The sequence below is a fragment of the Scyliorhinus torazame genome, chromosome 6 (assembly GCF_047496885.1).
Source record: "Scyliorhinus torazame isolate Kashiwa2021f chromosome 6, sScyTor2.1, whole genome shotgun sequence".
Classification (NCBI taxonomy): Eukaryota; Metazoa; Chordata; class Chondrichthyes; order Carcharhiniformes; family Scyliorhinidae; genus Scyliorhinus; species Scyliorhinus torazame.
In genome coordinates, this window is record NC_092712.1 from 315,591,860 (window position 1) to 315,616,743 (window position 24,884).

Below are 24,884 nucleotides of genomic sequence, written 5' to 3' on the forward strand. Positions count from 1 at the left end.
CAGAGAGGCTGCCCCCCAATCAGGCTGCCCCCCAATCCTTCCACGACAAGTTCCCACCGGCTGAGAGCAGGTGTAGACGGCGCTGGCAGGACTTGAGCTTTTTACGAAGGCCGCTCAGCCCATCCTGGGCCAAGAATCGGGGGGGGGGGGGGCGCATAGAGAATCTCGGGGCGGCGTGGCGCGATTTGCGCCGGTCGCGGGGATTCTCCAGCCTGGCCCCGGGCTGAGAGAATCCCGCCCCCTTTGCCCCATTCTGGCCTTTATAAGATCTTGGAATTTTCTTTACAATTGTATAATTTTTGTAATGGTGTAATTGTTTAAAAGAACAAAACACACTAGAAGGCATATCTATAGAACGCACTTAGCAAAACTACCAAATAAAAGTTACCCCGGTTTACCTGATTACTTCAAAAAGAAAAGTACGCCTATTGTGCAAATAAATTCAGTGTTAAAGAAAACTTGTGTTAAAAAGAGCAACAACCGAATATGTTAAACCTCAATCTGCACAGCACCAACAGTGGTGTGCATCATCACACCAAGACTGCCAGCCAGTAGATTAATGAAAAAAGCAACAATAAATTGGGGGAAAAGAAACTCTTGTTTTCATTCTTCATCACAAACTTTCTGCATCTGCTTATCGCCACAAAGCACGACAAATTTGACAACCAAAGTCTCAATTATTTCCTACTTCACTCTTTTATTACTGCGGACCGCCCAGGGCACTAGGTAACGGAAAGAAATATAACCATAAGATTAATATTCACTCCAGGCTAAGGACAATGGTTTCTATTTGTGAAATAATTTCCAATTACCACATTGTTTTCTCTTGCAGATCAGTCTTTGCAAGTCATTAGTAAACCTTGCTCTGGAAGGGCTCTCTTACTACCATACTTATGACCGAGTCTTCTTGGGAATTAGTGTTGTGCTGGGATTTGTGGGATGGATATCCTACGCTTTTGTGTTAATTGTCAAACGCCATACAGGACTAAGCCAGCCAATCTCCAAACTGGACAAGGTGCGTGCAAACTACTGAACGGAGTATGAAAAATGATGCAGTAACTCTTGGGAACTTTGATTTAAGGGAGGGGGGGGAAGTCCAGTTAAGTAACCGTAAAACGGGAAAATCGTTCCTAGAATTTTTAATCTCTTTCGTAATCTTTATTGTCACAAGTAGGCTTACATTAACACTGCAATGAAGTTATTGTGAAAATCCCCTAGTCGCCACACTCCGGCGCCTGTTCGGGTACACAGAGGGAGAATTCAGAATGTCCAAATTACCTAATAGCACGTCTTTCGGGACTTGTGGGAAAAAAACGGAGCACCCGGAGGAAACCCACGCAGACACGGGGAGAATGTGCAGACTCTGCACAGACAGTGACCCAAGCCGGGAATCGAATCTGGGACCCTGGCACTGAGAAGCAACAATACTAACCACTGTGCCCATGGGATTTGGAGCCTTTCAAAATGTCTCTTAGCAGTTTAAAGTTGTAGCCCTTTCAAATCGCTAAAAATAATCATGACGGAGCTTCCCTGGAACTATTTTGTTCTCTTGACTTATTTGTGTAATTTCAGAGGCGGTTGTTCGACCTCATTGTAAATCTATATTGTATTTCATCTGTTTTACAGCTGCCCTCCAATAATCACCTACCCGCAGTATTCACTGGGGCCGGCATGGTGATAACACTGTTTCTGCTGATTCAGAGCTGTCCCTGGACCTATTACATTTATTGCCTACTGCCAATCCCTGTGTGGTACGCAGTAATGAAAGAGTAAGTGGGAAATAATTTAGACCTCGGTTGTCAAATTTGTCATGCTTCAAGGCGATAAACAGATGCAAAGAATTGTGATGAAGAATGCAAGCAGACTCTCCCCCCCCCCCCCCCCCCACCCAAATTTATTGTTGTCTTTATTTTGTTTTGTTTATCTGCTGACTGGCAGCCCCGGCATCTTGATGCGTGGTACTGTGCAGATTGGCATTTAACACATTTTGTTGTAGCAGTTCTGGAACCAAAGTTCTTTTACACAAAATTCACTTGCCGAATATGTGCAACTACCTTTATTTGAAGAAATAAGGTAAACCGGAGTACATGCTATTTGGGTCAGTAGTCCTGCTGTGTGAAATCATCCCACATAGCTTGCAGTATGGTTTTTAAAAAACAAATTTAGCTTCCGGTGGCGGCCATGGATCGGTCGCACATTCAGCTGCTCTCGCCCTTAGTGTTTTTTTTAATGGTGTTTAAGCCGGATTTTTCAGAAAATTTCTCAACATAAGTTGATCGAAGGGAGAGGAAAAGGAGGTGACCCTCAATTTATGGAATCGTGGCCAAATGAGAGTCGAAAAAGGAGAAACCAAAAGATGAGTGAAAGCAAGAGTCAGAGGTCATCGAGCTCAATGGGAACGAGACAAAGCGTGACCACGCCAGCTCACTGGTCGATGGAGCAATGGGTCGAGTACCTGGATGAGAAGTTCGCCCGGCATCGCAAGGAGCGTACGGAAGATGTAACCCAGATGATAGCTTCGATTAAGGAGGTGGTTGACCGGGTGGAGGAGAAAATGACGACCCAAGGACAGGATTCTAAAGCTGCAGGAGCTGCCGACTGAACGAGAGGAGGAGTCCACTGCAATGGCTTTGGAAATTAGCATACTACAGGACAGCCAGAAACGACTGCTTGATAAAGTGGAAGACTCGGAGAACCGGTTTCGCAGGCAAAATACCCGAATCGTCTGGCTGCCAGAGGGGAAGGAGGGATCAGATGCGGGAGCGTATGTGGGGAAGATGTTGCGGGAGATGGTCGGGGCCGATGTGTTTGACAAGCCGCTGGAGGTGGACCGGGCGCATAGGGTGCTCCTACGTGAGCCCCCGAGGGCCATGGTTGTGAGGCTACATCGATTCCTCGACAAGGAGCGTATCATGAAGTGGGCCAGGCAGACAAAACGGTACATGTGGGAACAATCAGAGATCCGGGTGTACCAAGACTGGGGACCAGAACTCGCAAAGAGGAGAGCAAGTTTCAACAAAGTTTGAGAAAGGCATTAAATTCAGACTGTTATACCCGGCGCGTCTTTGGGTGACCTACGAGAACCGGGAGCTGTACTTCAATTCTTCAGAAGAGGTGGTTACTTTCATGAAAGACAATAATCTGGTTTAAGGACTCTTAAATTAAGGACTGTTAAATTCTAACTGTGATGGGCTGAGTTTGAGGGACGGGATGGAGTGGCGAGGAGGAGAGAAACATGCTTCTGTGTTCTGCTTTGTCTTGTTTAAAATTTCAGCCTTTTAATTCTGTGAGTTAAGTTGCGATGTTCGGGAAGAAAAGGGTTTTGGTGTTTTAATATTTTTTTTTCTCTTTCCTCTCTTGTGTAATTTGATTTTGATTTCCTGCTTTATGTATGATATCACAGAGGGAAGAACTTTTGAGATGCGATGGGCTGTTTTAGTTTCTGCAAGAATGATGGTTGATTCTTGCGTGCATAATTTCACTTAAGCTGCTTGAAGCTTCTTCCTTTGTGTTGGATTCTGTTTGAAGGTGATAGGACTGATAAGAATCGGTTAAAAGGGGAGGGGTTTGCCTCTTTGCCTGCGCGTTGGGGGAGGGTATGTTTGCTTTTTGAGGTTGTTGTTACTGTGTTGAGTGCTTGTTTTATTGCTAGGTGTGATAGAATCTGGCAGTCGGCAGGCTTTTTGATGCCAGAGGGTGGGAGATGCTGAGCTAGCTGGATAGCTGGTTCACGGGAGCAACGTGGGGGCAGAGCTGAGGATAGACAAAGTGGGGGGTACTGCTGACGGGTAAGGAACAGTTAAGAGAATGGAGATGGAGGTCAGATGGCAGTCGCCGCCGAGGGGCGGATCAAGCGAGGTGTGGAACACGGGCTAGGAGCTGGCCTAGGAAAGGTCATGGTTGAGCGACAGGGGAGGGGGCAAAAGCCCTCCTGACCAGACTGGTTACATGGAATGTTCATGGACTGAACGGGCCGGTTAAGAGAGCTCGTGTGTTCGCACACCTGAGACAGTTAAAAGCGGACGTGGTTATGTTACAGGAGACACACTTGAAGCTGGGAGACCAAATTAGATTAAAGAAGGGATGGGTCGGGCAAGTATTTCACTCAGAACTGGACTTTAAAACAAGGGGGGTGGCTATCCTGATTAATTAAAGGGTGACATTCGAGGTGGGGAGGATAGAGGTAGACCCGGGAGGCAGATTTATTATGGTTAGTGGGAAGCTAGAGGGAATGGCAGTGGTGCTGGTGAACATATATGCCCCAAACTGGGATGATGTCGCGTTTATCAGGAAGGTGTTGGGGAAGATCCCAGGCACCAATTTCTCTCATCCTGAAGTGGGACAAGGATCCGGAGAGCTGTGGATCGTACAGGGAGCTGGGAGTACTCCCCCCAACGTTATCACAGGCACCAATTTCTCTCATCCTGAAGCGTGACAAGGATCCGGAGAGCTGTGGATCGTACAGGCCAAACTCCCTCTTGAATGTAGATGCCAAATTATTGGCAAAGATCCCGGCCACTCGAATAGAGAATTGTGTCCCGGAGATAATTGGGGAGGATCAGACGGGATTTGTAAAGTCAGGCATCTGACATCCAACATTAGACGACTTCTTAATGTAATTATGATGCCAGCGGAGGGGCGTGAGGTTGAGGTGGTAGTTGCCATGGACGCGGAGAAGGCTTTCGACTGAGTGGAGTGGAAGTATCTATGGGATATTTTAGGCAGGTTTGGGTTTGTCGGGGGACAAGGCAGGGATGCCCGCTCTCCCCATTACCGTTTGCCATGGCCATAGAACCCTGAGCAATGGCTCTGAGAGCAGCGAATACCTGGAGGGGAATAGTGAGAGGGGAGGTGGAGCACAGGGTCTCTCTCTATGCGGACGATTTGCTGCTTTATATCACGGACCCGGTGGGGGGGATGACCGAAATCATGGAGGTATTAGGAGAATTTGGGCGATTTGCAGGCTATAAGTTAAACGTGGGAAAAAGCGAGATGTTTGTGATTCAGGCACGGGGGCAGGAAAGGAGGCTGAAGGAGCTACCTTTTAAAGTGGTTGGGAAGAGTTTTAGGTATCTGGGGATTCAAGTGGCCAAGGATTGGGGGCAGTTTCACAAGTTAAATTTGGGCAGAGCAGTGGATCAAATGAGAAGGGTTTTTTGTAGGTGGGACATGCTCCCACTCACCACTGACGCTGGAGGGGAGGGTTCAGACGGTGAAGGGGACTGTCCTTCTGAGACTGCTTTTCTTTTTTCAGTGTCTCCCGATTTTTGTCCCAAAGGCATTTTTCAGAAGTATGAATGTGTCGATATCGAGGTTTATATGGGTGGGTAAAACCCCGAGAGTAAAGAGTGTACTCCTGGAACGGGCCCGCAGGGAAGGGGAATTGGCTCTCCCGAGCTTTATTAACTATTACTGGGCTGCCAACATATCGATGGTCAGGAAGTGGGTAGTGGGGGAGGAGTCGGTTAGGGAGCGGATGGAGGCAGCATCCTGTAAAGGTACAAGTCTGGAGGCTTTACTGACGGCGTCCCTGCCGTTCTCACCGGCTCGGTACTCCACACGTCCTGTGGTGGTGGCAGCCCTGAGGGTGTGGGGGCAATGGAGGCAGCATATGAGACTGGAGGGGGCGTCAGTGTGGTCACCGATCTGTGACAATCACCAGTTTGTCCCGGGGGGCTGGATGGGGGCTTTAAGGTATGGCAGTGGACAGGGGTTGAGACGTTTGTGGATCTATTCATCCAGGAGGGCTTCCCGACCTTGGAGACATTGAGGAGGAGTTTGACTTGCCGGGAGGGAACGGGTTTCGGTATCTTCAAGTGCGGGACTTTGTACGGAGACAGGTCCCAAGCTTTCCACGCCTCCCCCTGAGGGGACTACAGGATAAAGTGCTGTCAAAAACAGGGGTTGGAGGTGGGAAGGTATTGGACATATGCAGGGAATTGTTCGAATGGGAAGGGGCCCCTATCAAAGAGGTGAAAAGGAAGTGGGAAGAGGGTTGGGAGGGGAGCTGGAAACTGAACTGTGGGAAAAAGCCTTGAAAAGGGTAAATGCATCCTCGTCCTGTGCTAGACTCGGCTTGATTCAGGTCAAGGTAGTCCACAGGGCCCACATAGCGGTAGCCCGGATGAGTAGGTTCTTCGAGGAGGTGGAGGACAGATGTGGGCGGTGTGGGGGTAGCCCGGCCAACCATGTTCATATGTTTTGGGCATGTCTGAAACTGAGGGAGTTCTGGCCGGGATTTGCAGATGTTATGCCAGAAGTCCAGGAAGGGAGGGTAACTCCGAGTCCAGAATTGGCAATATTTGGGATGTTGGAAGATCCGGGGGCAAAGGGGGGGGAGGGTGGCCGATATCTTGGCCTTCTCCTCCCCGGTGGCCCGGAGACGGATCTTGCTGAGATGAAGGGACTCGGAGCCCCCGAAACCAGGAGTGTGGGTCAGCGATATGGTCGAGTTTCTCAGTCTGGAGAAAATCAAGTTTGCTTTCAGAGGGTCTACAGGGGTTCGCCCGGAGTTGGCAGCTGTTCATCGATTTCTTTAACAAAAACTGAACGTCAGCGTAAGGGGGGAAAGGGAAAAGGGGGGGGGAGAGGAAAATAGGAGGCAGGGTAATGTTAAATAAGGACAGGGAATTTAGTATACGGGTAATTGGGGATAGGACGGGAGAAGTGGGGTACGTGGTTTATTGTGTGTTATTTTAGGGGGTATTTTGTGCATCGACCCGCTTGGTTGTTTTAGAAATGTCAATATGTTAAATTGTGATAATTACAAATGCTTCAATAAAATATATATATTTTTTAAAACAAACTTAAATTATTACAAAGTTGTATGACTATAAAGACAATTTCTGCATCTTATCATTGCTAGAATAAGGCAAAGAGCTTTAATTAACTCAAGGTTCGCTGTTCCAATCTAAAACCGACTAGACCATTCAGTATAATCTTCAATCAATGAGACAAAATGAGACGTAAGATAGGGGTGTCCAGTTTACAAACTCACCAAGTTGCTGCACCTGCCTGGTTCAGCTTTTTCTCAGCAGTCTTTTAGATTGTGGAAGATGTTAAACATTCAGTGATTGTTCAAAATTTTGCGTTTAGTTAAATATATTCAGTTGATCATGATGACATGTTACGATACCTTACCTGCTCCACCACAGACCAAAGATTGTTGCTGTGATGCCCAATTTCTGCTGTGTACCTTCTGGCACCAGATGAGAGCTAAAACTTTGCTTGCCTAGCGCTGCTTCTGAGCGATGCTATGTAGAATACATCCAGTCCTCTGGGTAGACAACCTTCCTTTACTCAGGGCGGAATGGTCCCTGGAATGAAGAGCTTGTCGTATGAGGAACGGTTGAGGACTCTGGGTCTGTACTCGTTGGAGTTTCGAAGGATGGCGGGGAGATCTTATTGAAACTTACAGGATACTGCGAGGCCTGGACAGAGTGGACGTGGAGAGGATGTTTCCACTTGTCGGAAAAACTAGAACCAGAGGGCCCAGTCTCAGACTAAAGGGATGATCCTTTAAAACCGAGATGAGGAGGAATTTCTTCAGCCAGAGGGTGGTGAATCTGTGGAACTCTGCCGCAGAAAACTGTGGGGGCCAAATTATTGAGTGTCTTTGAGAGGGATAGATAAGTTCTTGATTAATAAGGAGATCAGGGGTTATGGGGAGAAGGCAGGAGAATGGGGATGAGAAAAATATCAGCCGTGATTGAATGGCGGAGCAGACTCGCTGGGCCGAGTGGCCTAATTCTGCTCCTATGGCTTATGGTCTTATGGCAAGCTGGCACAGTGGTTAGCACTGCTGTCTCACAGCACCCAGGACCTGGGTTCGATACCGGCCCTGGATCACTGGCTGTGTAGAGTTTGCACATTCTTCCCGTGTCTGCTTGGGTCTCACCCCCAAAGATGCGCAGGGTAGGTGGATTGGCCACACTAAATTGCCCCTTAATCGGAAAAAGTAGAAAAAACTTCCTTTATCTTTGTGGTGTGCGCAAGATTCCACATTGATATCACTACTGCATGGATTCTCAAAATTCAGGCTCTAAGTGTTATGGCATATCTGAAGACCCTACTCCTTTCCGTGCTGTTTGCATTTGATTTACGTTTCTAACCTGTATGTTACAAAAGATTTTTCGTAAATTCCATTTATGGAAGAATGTATTCGATGTTACAACTTTCATCAATTAATTTTAAAGAATGTTGCTTTATTAATGTTATTTGTGAATTCAAAATTAAATTTAACTTCTAGTTAAAACTGATTTCAAATAATATTTAACTCATTTTTTTTTTTGCTTTATTTAACAGGTTCAGAATTATTCAAAATGTAATCAATTTAGTTTTAACTTGTCCTGCAAAATCCATTGGCTATTTACTACTTTTTATTCTGGGCATTGAAACTATGGTAAGTGGTGTGAACAATTCTTTTCCTATCCTTTGTTTCCTGTCTAACCTTTGGATGAAACTCTTTTTGTTTATTCTGTAACAAATGGAAATACCCTAACTCTTTGCGCAGTCCCAACTTTGCTGGATTTATAAGTTCAGAGCAGAACATTACCGACAATTTGGCCTGGACCTTCACACGAAAACGGTGATAATGAGGAAAAGCAAGCTTAATGTTTAAATTACCGGAGGGAGTAGTTGGGGCGAAAAGAATAGATGCATTTAATGCATTTATTATTGGATAATAAAGGACGAAGGCTGAAGTTAGACGAGGAAGAATTAAATGAAGCATAAATGGCAGCATTGTGCCAAATGACCTGTTTTCAGTGCTGTTTATTGTATCTAATGTTGAAGTAGAAAGGAATAGAGCTGGCAGGATTGCTCCTCAGGTTGTGAAAGCTGGAAAAATGTGTTTTCCGAATGTTCCGTAGCCTATGGACGGGATTCTCCAGCCTTCCAGCCGCCTGTTTCTCGGCAGCAGGAGGCGGTGGGTCATTGGCTGGGGCCAAGATTCTCCGTCCCTGCCACTGTCGATGGGGATTACAATTGGAGCCACCCCACGCCGCCGGGAAACCCACGAGCAGGGGTGGGCTGCCAGCGGGACCTGAGAATCCCACCGCCAGCGAATGGACAGAGAATCCCGCCTATTAACGCAGGACGTCCTTTAAATGTTTTCAATAGGCGTCCCACCTGACCGGCTGTCACCCTGTCAAATGGAAAAGCAGCTGGGCAGTGGATGCCAGGTAAGTCTAAAATGTTCGATTGGACGGGGAGATGTGGGAGTTGGACAATGTGAAGATCACAATAGCATATATGTCAGCTTGTTAGACCTGGGGGAAGCACCCCAGTGCCTCTCAGCCTATAAGCAGTGCCATAAATTCACTAATCTCATGGATCCAGCCTTTCTCACCTTCTTTCAGTTGCCAAAGTTTATTTTAAAGAATCCAGTTAAAATGGAGTCACGCGGCCACCTTAAAAGATTTGAGTTGCCAGTGGATCTCCCGAGAGAGGATTGGCTACTCAGTCTCCGACCCACCTCCAGCAAATCCAGAAACAGGCCAGTCAGGATTGGTTGTGAGATTTTTGATAGTTTTGCCTTCCCCATCAGCTCCTTGAATGATTGCAGGTGTTTCTCTCCAAAAACGCGGCACTGACATTCATTGTTGATCACTCTTTATGCGAAGAACCTGTCTTTTCTGGTGATAATGCTCCACTGAGCCTCCCCCCACACATTTCATCTCATTCCTCTGTGTGTTCATCTTGCTTCCCCTTAAGTGTATCCGTGCTAGTCTCCTCACCCACTCCTCATGGTACCAAGCTCTTCATTACACCCACTCTCTGGGCAAAGTGGTTTCGCTTGAATTCCTTCTTGGATTTGTTAGCAACTATCTTATATTCAAGACCGAGGTTTCTCTCTGTTTGGTCATCCTTTCTGATTCTCACATTGTCCTCTTCGGTTGCCCTTTTTTCCCTGAATTTGTTTTCTGATTCTTTTTCCGATCCAATCCTCCCCTCAGTGTCAGTGGCCTCTCATTTAATTGGAAAATGTCCGAACGTAGGGAGCTGAGTAGGCCGTCCAACAATTTGAGTTTGTCCATCTTTTGAACACCGTCCTCACTGAGGCTGCCTATTTCCGCCTGGGAAACATTGCACGGCCGTGCCCTGTCTTGGCTCACCTGCAGCTGAAACCCTCGTTCGTGCCTTTGTTACCTCTAGACTCGGTTATTCCAACGCACCCCTGGCTGCTCTCCCACATTCTACCCTCCGTAAACTTCCGATGATTCAAAACTTGTGTCTTAACATGTAGCAGGTTCCGTTCCCCTGTTAGCCCTGTGCTCACTGTCCTAAACGGACTCCTGTTCAACCAACACCCTGACGTTAAAACCCTCATCTTTGTGTTCTCTTTGTGGCTGTTATAACCTGCCTGCTTCCCACTGGCTGGGGACTAATGGCAATTCCACAATCCTTAGGGAGTATGAGCTTCCTCAATGAGGGGGGGCGGAGAAATCATTAGCAGATTCCCTGCATAAATAAAGCTGGCCAGTATGGAACCAGCTAGAGAGGAGTGCGCAGCAAGGGAGTTACTGCTGCTGTTGTGTATATATATACATGTTATTGTAAATAAAGTTTTCTTTCTGTTCTACAAACTCGTGCTGGATTGTTCGTGGCCCTCACAAAACTGGCCTATTTCTATAATCTCCTCAAGCCCATTAACTCTCCCAAGATATTCGCACTCTAATTCCGGCCTCCTCTGGATCGCTGATTTTAATTGCTCCATCGTCGGTGGCTGTGCCTTCAATTGTCTAGGAACTCAGGAATATCTTCCCCACACCGCTCTGCCTTTCTCCTCACTTTCCTCCTTTACAACACTCCCGAAAACTTTATCTAAGCTTTTGGCCACCTCACCCAATCCTCCTCATGTGCCGCATGTCAGACTTGTTTTATAATGACCCGGCGCAGTACCTTGGGACATTTCACTGTGTTAAAGGTCCTGTGTAAATATCAGTTGTCATTGTTGACCAGCACGATAACGCACCACGCAGTAAATGCCATGCGGATTCAGTCCTTGGATTGGACTGTGAGATTTCTGCCTGTTTCACTCGGGAACAGTCTTGGCAAGTCAAATTTACCTCCGAAGGCAATAGCTTCACAGAGCAGCCAAGTACTGAGGGCGTGGATGGTGATGGATTGAGTTGGATGGGCCATTTTGCTAAACGGTTTCTTTCACTATCCGACAGCTTGAGGCACTAGAAATGAATTTAGGTGTTTTAGTAGATCATCCACGTTTGTTATAACCCTCTCCGGGAGAGCAGGAGTGAGTTTCCAGGAATCCAGGCTGATTGGCGGTTCTACTTCTCAATCCCCATGTAAGGTTCAGCAGGCGAAGTAGAATGGCCGATAATATAGAGGTGTGGTAGGGCTGTGATAATAGGAAGGATTACATTGGATTAAATAACGCGTTGAAACAAATTGCATTTGATTTCTAGGCTATAGTCTTCTACTGCCATTCCATTTATGCATTTAACTACCTCACAGAGATGAATATGACGTTGTGTAGGGAAGAAGAAAAGAGCAGAGCGGGCTGGATTCTCTTTGTGCCTCCATGGCATGTTTCGTAGAGGTGGCCCGCGGCAGAATCGTCTGATCCTGCCGCTGTCAATGGGGTTTCCCATTGTTTGCACTCCCCCCTGCCGGGGAACAGAAGGCAGGGGTACCCCGTTGGCAGGACGAGGAGATCCGCCGGTGTGAACGGCCGGTAGATTCTGGCCAACATCTGTTATATGCCTGGATAAAAGACCCAGCACTCCCTTCCTAACAGCACTGTGGGTCTACCTTCACCACATGGTCTGTAGCAACTTAAGAAGAGGGCTTACTGTCACCTTCTCAAGGGCAATTAGATGGAGGCAATAAATGTGGACCTTGCCAGTGATGCATGTATCCCATGGATGAATAAAAGACAAACCCTTATTATCTTTAGTAATCTCTTCCACTTACACTAAGATACATTTTTATAAATTATGTATCTTAGCTACCTCTATGTAATGCATTGCTTAAGCCATAAAGTACCCTCCTCTAATGCAGTCCCTGGATCATCCTTGTGTAACATAACTGCGAATATCGCTGCAGCTTCAGAATGTTTAACTAGAAATAATTAAAGCAAATTCTGGCTTGCTTTTATGGATATAGCCTGTCGATATTTAGCAGTGCTGACTTCTCTTAACAGTTTATTGCAAGAAACAGGCATGCAAATGGGCGCATTTAATACTTGGTATTGTCAAACAATTGTGTTGGGCGGCACTAAGACAAGTTTACTTTTCCTTCGCTGTGCTTTGTTTAATAGTTTTTCTGACGCTAAATTCTATTTGCACCCACATCTGATGGCAGGATTTTCATTGTTTATAGGTCGCGAGCTTCTTCCACCGGCAAGTCCTCACGTTTGGGCTGCTGTCATTTGCCGGTTGGCCACTGCTCTCGAAGAGGTTTCAGCAAAACAAGGTGCCCATCTTTTATTTCATGTAACTAATGCTCTATTATGTCCTAAAAATGTGTGACCAGATTCTCTGTTTCAGAGCCTAAGCGCTGGCACTGAACATAGAACATAGAACATTACAGCGCAGTACAGGCCTTTCGGCCCTCGATGTTGCGCCGACCTGTGAAACCAATCTAAAGCCCATCTACACTATTCCCTTATCATCCATATGTTTATCCAATGACCATTTACATGCCCTTAATGTTGGCGAGTCCACTACTGTTGCAGGCAGGGCATTCCACGCCCTTACTACTCTCTGAGTAAAGAACCTACCTCTGACATCTGTCCTATATCTATCTCCCCTCAATTTAAAGCTATGCCCCCTCGTGCTGGCCATCACCATTCGAGGAAAAAGGCTCTCATTGTCCACCCTCTCTAATCCTCTGATCATCTTGTGTGCCTCAATTAAGTCACCTCTTAACCTTCTTTTCTAACGAAAACAGCCTCAAGTCCCTCAGCCTTTTCTCATAAGATCTTCCCTCCATACTGGGCAACATTCTGGTAAATCTCCTCTGCACCCTTTCCAATGCTTCCACATCTTTCCTATAATGCGGCGACCAGAACTGCACGCAATACTCCAAATGCGGCCGCACCAGAGTTTTGTACAGCTGCAACATGACCTCATGGTTCCGAAACTCAATCCCTCTACCAATAAAAGCTAACACACCGTACGCCTTCTTAACAACCCTATCAACCTGGGTGGCAACTTTCAGGGATCTATGTACATGGACACCGAGATCTCTCTGCTCATCCACACTACCAAGAATCTTACCATTAGCCCAGTACTCTGTATTCCTGTTACTCCTTCCAAAATGAGTCACCTCACACTTTTCTGCATTAAACTCCATTTGCCACCTCTCAGCCCAGCTTTGCAGCTTATCTATGTCCCTCTGCAACCTGCAACATCCTTCCGCACTGTCCACAACTCCACCGACTTTAGTGTCACCGGCAAATTTACTCACCCATCCTTCTACGCCCTCCAGGTCATTTATAAAAATGACAAACAGCAATGGCCCCAAAACAGATTCTTGTGGTACACCACTAGTAACTGAACTCCAGGCTGAACATTTCCCATCAACCATCACCCTTTGTCTTCTTCCAGCTAACCAATTTCTGATCCAAACTGCTAAATCACCCTGAATCCCATGCTTCCGTATTTTCTGCAATATCTTACCGTGGGGAACCTTATCAAAGGCTTTACTGAAATCCATATACACCACATCAACTGCTTTACCCTTGTCCACCTGTTTGGTCACCTTCTCAAAGAACTCAATAAGGTTTGTGAGGCACGACCTACCCTTCACAAAACCGTGTTGACTATCCCTAATAACTGGGACTGAATCGCGTGCGTCCTACGGGCCCGAAAGTGGCGCCAGTCCTGGAGTGATTCAGGACATCCTAATGGGCTGGTACAGGTGTCACAGGGAACTAGGGCAATTACAACGAACTCTGGCATGTTCTTCACCGGGGTCGGGATTGGCACTCGAGAGCCTAACGAGCAGGAGCTGCATATAAGCTCTCCCCTCCCCACCCCCACCCTCATTCCAGCCAAAAAGATGGCACTGTTTGCGCTGAAGCACGCCCATCCCGTTGATGGGTTGTCTGGGGCCAGAGCATACCTGGGAGGATAGCCTGGCGAGGCACCCATACAACCCGTGGTGCTATGTTCACAATGGACAGTCAGCGGTGTGAGCAGCTGCATGGCTGCCTTGTAGTCTGCGGCAATGATGTTCCACCTTGACCCCACTGCCCACCTCCTGGTCGCCCCTGACTACTCCCCTCAGTCCTCACAGAAGCCCCCCGGCCAGCGGACCAATTGTCAGCCCACTATAGCGATGTCGGGCACTTTCCGTACCCCCTCTCTCTCCCTCAGCAGCCGCGGCACCTGTTTCCCGATTTTAAACACCACAAGTGAACCGCACCGTCGGTAATTCCTCCTGGCGGAGGCGGGGCATCGCGCGGGGGGGTGGGGGGCGGGAAATTGCCGGTTCAAGCCCATTAATGATATGTCAACGTTGATTTCTGTACAATTTGCATGCTGGCGTGCAGCACGGAACGTATCACACTGCTGTCGAGGGGCCGGAGCATGGCATTCTCTCGAGCGCCTAGCGCAGGCCTCGATTTTCGGCCAAAGCGCGATTCTCCGCCCGATTGCATTTCCCGATTCCAGCATCGCTGGAAGGAGAAGCCCGCTTGAGTTTGTTTTGAAAGTTACTGCCGTTTCACTGTCTATCTGTATCATTTCTGAAATATAAATCTCACTTGTGCTGAATTATGCAGAGATTGAATATTGCTGTCATTTTGGGTGGGGTTGGCTGGGTGTTTCCCACCAGCTTTTACGATGAGTTCGACACCGGCATTCACCCACACTTAGTCAATTTTGTGGGCCTTGGAGTGTTTCTCCCCAGTCCAGCCCACACTTAGGGATTTTTTCATCACTGAGGAGCTAAACTCGCCCGTGAGACCGGATCCCCCGAGGTCAGGCCGCCATTTTCAAAGGGTACCCCAGCCTATAAGTGAGCTTGAGGGTCCCCAACACCCCCCACCCATGGACAATGTCACCACACACACACATGGGAAATTCCCCCCCACACCCAAGTGAGGACACCCTGCGTTAGGGCGCTGAGGGACCATCCCTTTCAGGCCTCATGGAGTAGCGCCCCTCAAGCAATTGCCTTCTGGCCAGTGACCTGTTCCAGGAAAAAACAAGCAACAGAAAGCAGACGTAATCGTATGCTTTGTCTGCCTCATGCATTTCCAGAAGCGGGAAGTCTTCTAAGTCTACGTCGGCCCCATTGGTCCCGACCAGATCAGCCCCTCAAAGCTGTCTTTGGTACTTCAAAAATGTTCTGTTTTCATTTAAAATTTTCCAACACTTGCAGTTTGTTACTTTAATCCAGCTAAACATTTTAGGCACAATCTACCCGAATGGGAATCCCGTCAAGCGCGCGATTAGCAGGGTGTTTCCCAGCGCTCTGCGCTGTCTCACTCTAATATGCAGATTTGATAAAAGGTGAGCCTGCCCGCAATGGGCAGGATTCACATCACGACGTTCGTGAGATCGCATTAGATCTGGAGAGGCTTGGGGAGCCGGGGAGATCCCCGAAGAGGGATCTCCGGCATATACCAGCCACCCCGTGCCATGCTATCTTTCGCGCGCAACACCGGTAGATCTCACCCTTTGTGTTTGTGCATCAGATTGACCGCTGTATAATCTTCACACTTCTGTAACTTCTTCAACCTTCTGTGACTGTTTTTGGATAAAATATTCTGCTGGTAATTTTTTAAAAAAAATTATGGGGCTGGATTCTCCGCTGTCGGGAATCTCCGTTGCGCCGGCAGCGCGCCCACGCCCGGGGATTTCCCGACGGCGTGGGGCTGCCCACAATGGGAAACCCCATTGGCCCGCTGGCGGGACGGAGAATCCCGCCCTGGGTGTTCTCTTTTCCAGGTGCATTTTTGTTCATGTTGTCGGTGGATGGAATACCTTCCCAGCGCTGTGCAGGTGCACAACAAGCCACATTCCAATAAAGCACTGTGCTCTATCGGTGTATCTCAAACCCAACATCAGAAAAATGCTTTACTGGCACTGGACCAGTGCTGTTCAACAGAAACCAGTACTGAAATCATCAATCATGCATTATTCTGTTTGATCCCACTCATAATAGTGCTTATTTTCTGATAACTTGGGCGGAATTCCCCCCCCAACGGCAGGTGGGAGAATCGCTGGGGCGCCGTGTGAGTCCTGCCATGCCGCCCCGGCACCTGCACGCGATTCTTCCCCCCCACCCCCCCCCAAACCGGCGCGGCGAGAATCGCAGCTGGCCGCTGGGAGAATCGCCGCTTGCCGTTTGTAACGGGCGAGCGGTGATTCTCCGGCCTGGATGGGCCGAGCGGCCTGCCCAACACGACGGTTTCCCGCTTGGAACGGACTTCTGGGCTCTTTCACAGGGCCCCCACGGCATTTGTTTGACATTTCCCGGTGTGGGAAGAAGACTGCAACATTCCCCTGACAGTGTCCCCCAGGAATGTTGTGTCTTTTGGATACCAGACCCGGCAGAAACAGTAAAAGATTTGGCTTTAACTGCAGCATAAACAGAGCCTCTTCTAGCATGTTGGCGCCTATGCTTTCGGCAATTGAAGGACTCGGGATCACGCAGAAGGCCCACGAAGCTAAGATCCAGGAGGTACAGAAAAGAGTCAGTCAGAACGAGGACGAGCTCGTGGGCCTGGCGGTGATAGTGGAGCAGAACGAGGCGCTACACAAGAGGTGGGCGGGAAGACTCGAAGACCTGGAGAACAGGTCGAGGAGAAAGAATCTGCGAATCCTGGGTCTCCCTGAGGGAGTGGAGGGGGCTGATGCCGGGGCATACGCGAGCACGATGCTCGAGGCGATGATGGGCACGAAGGCCCCTTCGAGGCCGCTGGAGTTGGATGGGGCACATCGGGTGCTGGCGAAGAAGCCCCAGGTAAATGAGCCGCCAAGGGCGATGGTGGGGAGGTTCCACCGGTTCACGGACAGAGAGTGGGTCCTGAGATGGGCCAAGAAGGAGCGGAGCAGTAAGTGGGACAATGCAGAGATCCGAACATAACAGGACTGGAGCACGGAGGTTGCAAAGCGGATAGCGGGTTTCAACCGGGCCAAAGCGGCGTTGTACCGGAAAGAAGTGAAATTCGGAATGCTGCAGCCAGCGCGACTGTGGGTCACATACAAGGGCCAACACTATTACTTTGAAACGCCTGAAGAGACGTGGACCTTTGTACAAGCCGAAAAGTTGGACTCTAACTGAGGGTTTGTGAGGGTGGGGGGGATGTTTTGGGGTTTGATGTGTGATGGTTGTTGTATATAGGGGGTCAATCACGCGCAGGAAATGTTACATGGGCTGGGGGAGAGAGACAAGGCCGCGACAGGAGCTGTGGCAGAGGGGGCGGAGCGGGCTTTTGGAAAGTGGAGACGGCACTGGGGTGCAATGGGAGCATCGGTGTGGTCCCCGATCATGGGTAACCACCGGTTTGTCCCGGGGAAGATGGACGGGGGGTTCCAGAGCTGGCATCGGGCGGGGATTGGAAGAATGCGGGACCTGTTCATCGACGGGACGTCTGCGAGCCTAGGGGCACTGGAGGAGAAGTTCGAGTTACCCCTGGGAAATGCCTTTAGATATATGCAGGTGAGGGCTTTTGTGAGGCGACAGGTGAGGAATTCCCGTTGCTCCCGGCACAAGAATTTCAAGATAGGGTGATCTTGGGTGTATGGGTCGGGGAGGGCAAGGTGTCGGAAATACACCAGGAGTTGAAAGAAGAGGGGGAAGCGCTGGTAGAAGAGTTGAAGGGTAAATGGGAGGAGAAGCTGGGGGAGGAGATCGAGGAAGGTCTGTGGGCTGATGCCCTAGGTACGGTTAATTCCTCCTCCTCGTGTGCCAGGCTCAGCCTGATACAATTTAAGGTGGTCCACAGAGCGCATTTGACGGGGGCGAGGTTGAGTAGGTTCTTGGGGTAGAGGACAGATGTGGAAGGTGCTCAGGGAGCCCGGCGAACCATGTCCATATGTTTTGGTCATGCCCGGCACTGGAGGGGTTCTGGAGAGGAGTGGCGGGAGCAATATCTCAGGTGGTGAAAGTCCGGGTCAAGCCAAGCTGGGGGCTAGCAATATTTGGAGTAGTGGACGAACCGGGAGTGCAGGAGGCGAAAGAGGCCGGCATTCTGGCCTTTGCGTCCCTAGTAGCCCGGCGAAGGATCTTGCTAATGTGGAAGGAGGCGAAGCCCCCCAGCCTGGAGGCCTGGATAAATGATATGGCTGGGTTCATAAAGTTGGAGAGGATTAAGTTCGCCTTGAGAGGGTCTGCGCAGGGGTTCTACAGGTGGTGGCAACCGTTCCTAGACTATCTCGCGGAGCATTAGAGGAAGGTCAGGCAGCAGCAACCTTGGGGTGGGGGGGGTGGGGGGGGTGGGGGGTGGGGGGGGGGGGGGGACTGTCTGGGAGGGTGGATGAGCAAGAGATAACATGAAGGGTTGGGGAAACTGGCACGTACGGGTGAGGGCCAGTGTACAAAGCTGTGTAAATATATTATATTGCCATGTATATATCCTGCTCTGCGCGATTTCTTGTTTTTTTTTGTTACGAGGGGTTATGGTTTGTAAGGGAGAAAAATTGTGTTAAAAAACTTTAATAAATATATATTTTTTTTAAATAAATCTGAATGCCGGGCAGTTTGTACTTTGCAGTTTGGGGGTTTTTTCAGAGATGACGGTTATCTACAAATTGTTTTGAGGACAAAGAGCTTCTGAAACAAAATCAAATTCTGTCCTCGTCCAGTCGCACGCCCACACTTCTACCAGGAATTGCTGAACAGCAAGTGCGAGTAAAAATGTTACACTTTGGGCTTAATTTTGTGCGGCCTGCTGGAGTGAGCAAGATGGGCGGGCATGGAGAATGGCGTGGGAGGCTGCACATCAGACTCCTGTCGGCAAGAAACCTGTAAGCAATTAAATCAGTGGCAGAAAGGTAACAAAGTGAGAAACCCATCCATTGTGGGTAGATTATTAATATGCTTCATTGTCCATTTGTAAATAATTTTCACACATATCTCGCATAACCCCTTCAGTAAACCACCCAGTGAAAGTTGACGACTTGTATGTGGCTTGCTTGCCTCACTGTGAGGGTCGTTTTTGGACTTCCAGGAGATTGAGCCACAGGGCAGAGACTTTGGTAGGAAATTCAGAACCTGGAAGCACTCCGCCCAAACTTTAAAGGGACAGTGGACAATGAAATGTAGGGCCTCCATCCCTTAAAGTGGCATCACAGATCTGAGACACTGAGGGAGTCGTCCACCTTGTCCTTTTTTCACCTTCCAGCACTGGAAGGGACGCGCTGGCTGGACTGTGACATCCTGACCTCCGTCAAACCCGATGCCACAGAATGATCTTGTGGGGCGGTGGAGGAATCTTCGTCCTGGACTTTGCAATGTCCTTTTGTGCTGGCGCCAGAGAAATTCAGACGCTGGAGATTTAAACTGCAGATTTCTCTAACAAAGGCCTGGCTGCCCTTTAAATATGCCACCAGCTCCTGCATGGCTAGAATTGATGTTGGCTTCCCCATGTCAAAGCTGCTCCCACAGCCCCACCCCCCCACCCCCTTCCCGCCATGTGATCCGGGGGCAAGCCTGCGTCACCCATATACACAGTTTTGTCACCACGTAATCGGGTTCAGCCAACCACCGCAGACCCATTTCCAGATCCCTGACCAACGTCCAGCCCGCCCATGGGTGCCGTGAAATCCGGACTAAATCCAGACAGTTTTCTTTTCCCCTTCTACAGCCCAGGGAGATGTAAACCAAGTGCAATAGCCTAACGTCTGCCCTCAGCCGAGGTTAGCTAACCAGGTATCGGCTAGCGATAGACCTGGGAATCCCTGACCTGTGTGGCTTAGCAGTAAACCGCACTGTGTGCGTTTCCTTTCTCAGTCAACGGAAAAGCCGAGTCTGATTGAAGTTGAGGCAGGTGAATCTGATCCGACGTCGTGTGTCCGCAGCAATGCTAATGTGAGGTTTGGCTGAGTTCGCTCGTCGGGGCTAATTTTGAGTGTGCGTCACCCGCAAGTTCCTGAACATAAATGGTCAGGACCAACACATGCACGATGTGCGCCTGAATTTCCGACACACAGCCAGCAGGCAAAGATTCCTGTCAACATCAGAAACTAATAAAATGACTCTCCATGTAAAAAAAAACAAGTTTTATCCATTGAAGGCCTGGTATTTAGGGCCCTGGTTTAGTGAAATAGGTGAAAATGGAGAGGGAATCAGTTTGCTTTATATATAAAGTATCCAATATTTTCAGGGATGGGAACTGTGATACCTGTTCTTTTATAGTAATTACAGCAATTATTGCCTCGATATGTGAACCTGAAACAAATGATAAAGCTGTCATACCTTGGTCAATCTCAGTTGCATTTAAATTCAGTGATAAAAGGAACATTGTTGTAGTCCTATCCCTCTAATATTTAAATAAGCTGTAAAATATCTTCTTTCACAAGCTAAAATTTAGTTCATAACAATTTTTGGGGGTTTTGGATGTGCCGGAGCTCCGGACGGGGACAGAGCAGCACGGCAGCTCAGTGATTAGCACTGTTGCTTCACAGCGCCAGGGTCCCAGGTTCGATTCCCGGCTTTGGTCACTGTCTGTGCGGAATCTGCACATTCTCCCCGTGTCTGCGTGGGTTTCCTCCCACAAGTCCCGAGAAAAGTGCTTGTCAGGCAATTTGGACATTCTGAATTCTCCCACTGTGTACCCGAACAGGCGCCGGAATGTGTCGACTAAGGGATTTTCACAGTAACTTCATTACAGTGTTAATGTAATCCTATTTGTGACCCTAATAAAGATTATTATTATTATTATGGTCTTTGCCGCGCTTTGGCAAGGGGGTGGATCCTCTTAGGCTCGAGGTCGACTGCACCGCCAAGCACCTCTGCATGGTTGGGTGACCTGATGGGAGTTTTTGCACCTCGAGAAGGTTACATTCACCGTGAGAGGGTCAGTGAAAGGGTTTTACCATAGATGGTGGCTGTTGATAATGTACTTTAAAGAGTTGGTTACTGTTAGCTGTTAGGAGGGTGGGATAGGATAGGTGGGGAGGTGGTTAGTGTATGTTGTTGTGGGGGGAGGGAGTGAGGAGTTATTGCTGTTATTTTGTGTTATTGTTTGGTTTTTGTAAACTTTGTATAAAAATTGTTAATATTTCAATAAAAATATTTTTTTTTAAATGTAGTTGGCACATCAATAGAGTTTGTGTTAATTTTATTTTGTTTGTTTTTTGTTCTCATTAGGTAATGTCTTTAAGCTGGATTTCTTTCAGCTTCATCCTGGCTGTATTTCCATTGATGCCAGTTGTTGGGAGAAGTCCCAATATTACTCTAGTGTAAGTTTGCACTTCTGTTCAAAGCAAATCTTTGTTTTATGTCACTTGGAAATTTGATTGCATAATTTAGTACCATGGCATTCCGAGGTAAAGTGGGCAGAAAAATAAGGTGTGAGATTTTATGTTTTCTAATTGAGGAAGAAATCACTTCCAAATGTTTAATTTGGTATCTTCTACGTGTAAAGTGCTGTGTAGATTCAGCCTCTGGTGCAGTGGCCAGCCACCTGCAGCACTGCTGGATTCTGAATGGGGCCCATAAGACATTGTGATGTTCATTGCCCACGCGCAGGGTTACCACATTCTGCTGGCTTCCTTCCATGCCGTTTTTTTCCCTACCCGGTTTGACTGAAGTGATTTGCACGTAAAGCGAGGGCGAGTGAAGTGAGGCGAGTGCTGAATGCTCACAACATTGACTGTGACAGCTGCGCGCCACCCTCTACGACCAAAGTGCAAATATTTATTTTATGTAGTGGGTGACAGGGGAGTGAAACTCATTGGATGCGTCTTCAACACAAATGACCAACACTGAATGGCCTCCTTTCTGTGCTGCGTCACTCGATACTTTAAACAGGCTTGAGAGGCTGAATGGCCTGCTCCAGGCCACAGGACATACATTTTAATTTGATGTTTTTTATTGGAAACAGTTCAGCAGCTGGATTACTGACAGTCATCTGCAGCTTTATCTTCCTCTGTTCTTTCGAGATGGCAAAGGCAACATCAGTTGAAACTACAGTGAGCAGAAGTGTATACGCTGCACAGGTTTGGATAAATTCCCCATATTTACACCGAACCACATCCTTATCCAGCACTTCTAATCACTTTTTAAAAAATGTATCTTTACCTTAAAGCCTTTGAAAAAATATTTTCTTATGATTGCTGCTTTGTGGATTCTTCTGTTGATGCTCTGAGTAACTATCTTCACTGGCGGTTTGTCAAGTGCATTTCTAACACATTGGGTGGAATTTTCCCATTATCTGGCAGAATGGTGCAGCGGGTGGGAAAAACAGGGTGGCAGCCACTGGCCCCCAGAGCAGCTTCCTCTGCTGTATCAGGAGCCTCTTAGTGGGGGTGGGGGGGGGGGGGCGAAGGGTACCACCCGTCACGCTGTCAGACGAGCTCTGATTGAGCCCAACCCGCCAGCAAGTTTGGTTTTTAAAAGGCCGCCCCGATTTTCTTTAAAAATAGAAACACCACGCCACCCCCACCGGCACATGACCGTCTTCCTCCCCCCACCCCCCAGCTGTACCCACCTAACAACCTCCAGCAGGTTCTACTTGGCAGCACACCACAGTGGATCTGTCATTATTCACCACGTCGTTGTGAATGGACAATTTAACGGGGGGGGGGGGGGCTTCTGGTATAAAGGTCTAACAATGACGATTGAATGGAGATCCCTGAATTCAACGGTGGGGCCCCCGTTACGTCATTGGCGGGGCATGGGGGATAATCGATCGGGGAAATCCCACCAGCGTAAAAGCCATTTTGGGACTCCTGTGGGACTTCCCGCACCTCCCTCCACTGCCGTTCCACTTATATTTCCTCTCCCATTTTCTTCCTGTCCAGGTGCCATCAGATCCCTGGTCGCGGCTCACTCGGGTCACCGGTATTCACAAGTGAATCTGAGCGGTGAATGTCAGACCCTGACCCCTGACCTAGCCCGGTGTCTGTCTTTGTGCGCTTCTTACAGAGGTCAGTGCATTCATCACTGGATCACATCCTGGCACTCCCTCCCTAACAGCACTGCAGGTATACCTACACCACATGGCCTGCAGTGGTTCGAGAAGGCAGCTCACCACCACCTTCTCAAGGGCAATTAGGGATGGACAATAGATGCTAGCCTAGCCAGAGATGCCCACATCGCATAAATTATTATTTTTTAAATTCCGGTCGAGAACAATAGCCTTGGATACTGTTTCTCTCTACTTCTATCAAGACCTTTTTACATCTTAAAATAATACATTTTTAAACAAAACATTTTGCAGGTTATATGTCACCAAACGTTAATAGATTTTGGACGGGATTCTCTGCGCCCACTGGCAAAGCACCCTTGCCCCTGGGGTTCTCGGCGGCGTGGGGTGGCTTCAATGGGAATTTCTATTGACGGCAGCGGGAACTAAGAATCCAGCAGCCGACATCTTATTTCGCGCCGCCTCCCACTGCCGAGAAGCATGCGACTGGTAGGCCGGAGAATCAAGCTCTGTATGTCATAGCCAATTGGGGCAGCGTTTGGAGAGACGGGGAGAAGGAACTAGTGGTGGGAAGGAAGTAAAAGAGAAGTTCCCCACAACAGTCAGGTCACAAGGCAACAGTCAATAAGTGATATTTTATCACCTGAAACATAAAGTAAAATTCGGACACTTTTTTTATTTGCGCATTAGCTAATTTTCTATAGCATACACATGCAATCCACTTCAAGTTGTTTTGACAAGGTTCGTTTTGTACCAAGCCTGTGAGATCAGGCAGTTTGTCGGCAAGGGTTTCTTGCTGTAGCTGTAAGGAGGTGCACCAAATTAACTTGTGGTGGTTGGGTTTCCTTATCTTTAGACACCTTGCAGCCACCTGACACCGGCCACACCTGTGGGGAAGTGGCTTCACACAACACCTTTCCCCGTTTCACAGCTGAGCCAAAAATCTTTTGCGATAAATTATAGTGAGAATGTCTTATCACTTGTTTGAATAGTAAGAGATTTTGGGACTACAGTATTTAGTAGTATGAAAGAGATTTAACAGAAGACTGGTGTTCACTTGCAGGTCGCGAGTATTATTCTGTCAGTTTATATTGTGAACACGACGCATTCCAGTTTGGCTGTTAAACATGGGCTGCCTTTAAGCAGTCAGGTCATCAGTTGGACAACGCTGGGTAAGTGTGTGAGACAGGAAGGTTTCCAAATGAAGTTAACACTTTGCGGTGCAATTAGTGACGCTGCCCTATAATCTCATGGGATCGGTGGCGATGCTCAATTGCCATTGGAACTGCTCTCTGAAGGTGTGGGATTGAGGTGATCATTCTGTGTGAATGGATCAGAAGCAGTGTAAATGCAGAACTGTAGCAGGAAGTCGGCCCTGTCTCGCGACCACGGTTCACTGGCAAGAGCTCTCCCCTTACAATCAGAAAGTATGGATTGAAGCTCCAGCCCAGAGATTTGAGGGTAAATATACTTGAGGTCCAGGCGGACGATGCTCAAATGAAACAGCAGCTTCAAAACACCAGGGTCCCAGGTTCGATTCCCCGCTGGGTCATTGTCTGTGCGGAGTCTGCAGGTTCCCCCAGTGTCTGCGTGGGTTTCCTCCGGGTGCTCCGGTTTCCACCCACAGTCCAAAGACGTGCAGGTTAGGTGGATTGGTCATGCTAAATGACCCTGTGGTGTCCAGAAACGTTAGGTGGTGTTGCTGGGATAGGGTGGAGGTGTGGGCTCAGATCGGGTGCTCTTTCAGTGGCCGGTGTAGACTCGATGGGCCGAATGGCCTCCTTCTGCACTGTAAATTCTACGATTCTATGAACAG

General features: G+C 48.3%; 1 protein-coding gene across 7 annotated transcripts in view; it reads left to right on the forward strand.

The window, feature by feature from the left end:
• pign (phosphatidylinositol glycan anchor biosynthesis, class N) overlaps positions 1-24,884 on the forward strand; it is a 154,570-nt gene that overhangs the window by 84,613 nt on the left and 45,073 nt on the right. For all 7 annotated transcript variants that reach the window (XR_011947909.1, XM_072510117.1, XM_072510118.1 and 4 more), the window contains exons 14-20: positions 833-1,015; positions 1,627-1,769; positions 8,305-8,401; positions 12,343-12,435; positions 21,289-21,380; positions 22,025-22,139; positions 24,132-24,240. Coding sequence is in view for 6 of the 7 variants with exons in the window: in XM_072510117.1 (XP_072366218.1) it covers positions 833-1,015; positions 1,627-1,769; positions 8,305-8,401; positions 12,343-12,435; positions 21,289-21,380; positions 22,025-22,139; positions 24,132-24,240 (832 nt within the window). In the remaining variant the exon portion in view is untranslated. The remainder of the gene's footprint in view (positions 1-832; positions 1,016-1,626; positions 1,770-8,304; positions 8,402-12,342; positions 12,436-21,288; positions 21,381-22,024; positions 22,140-24,131; positions 24,241-24,884) is intronic.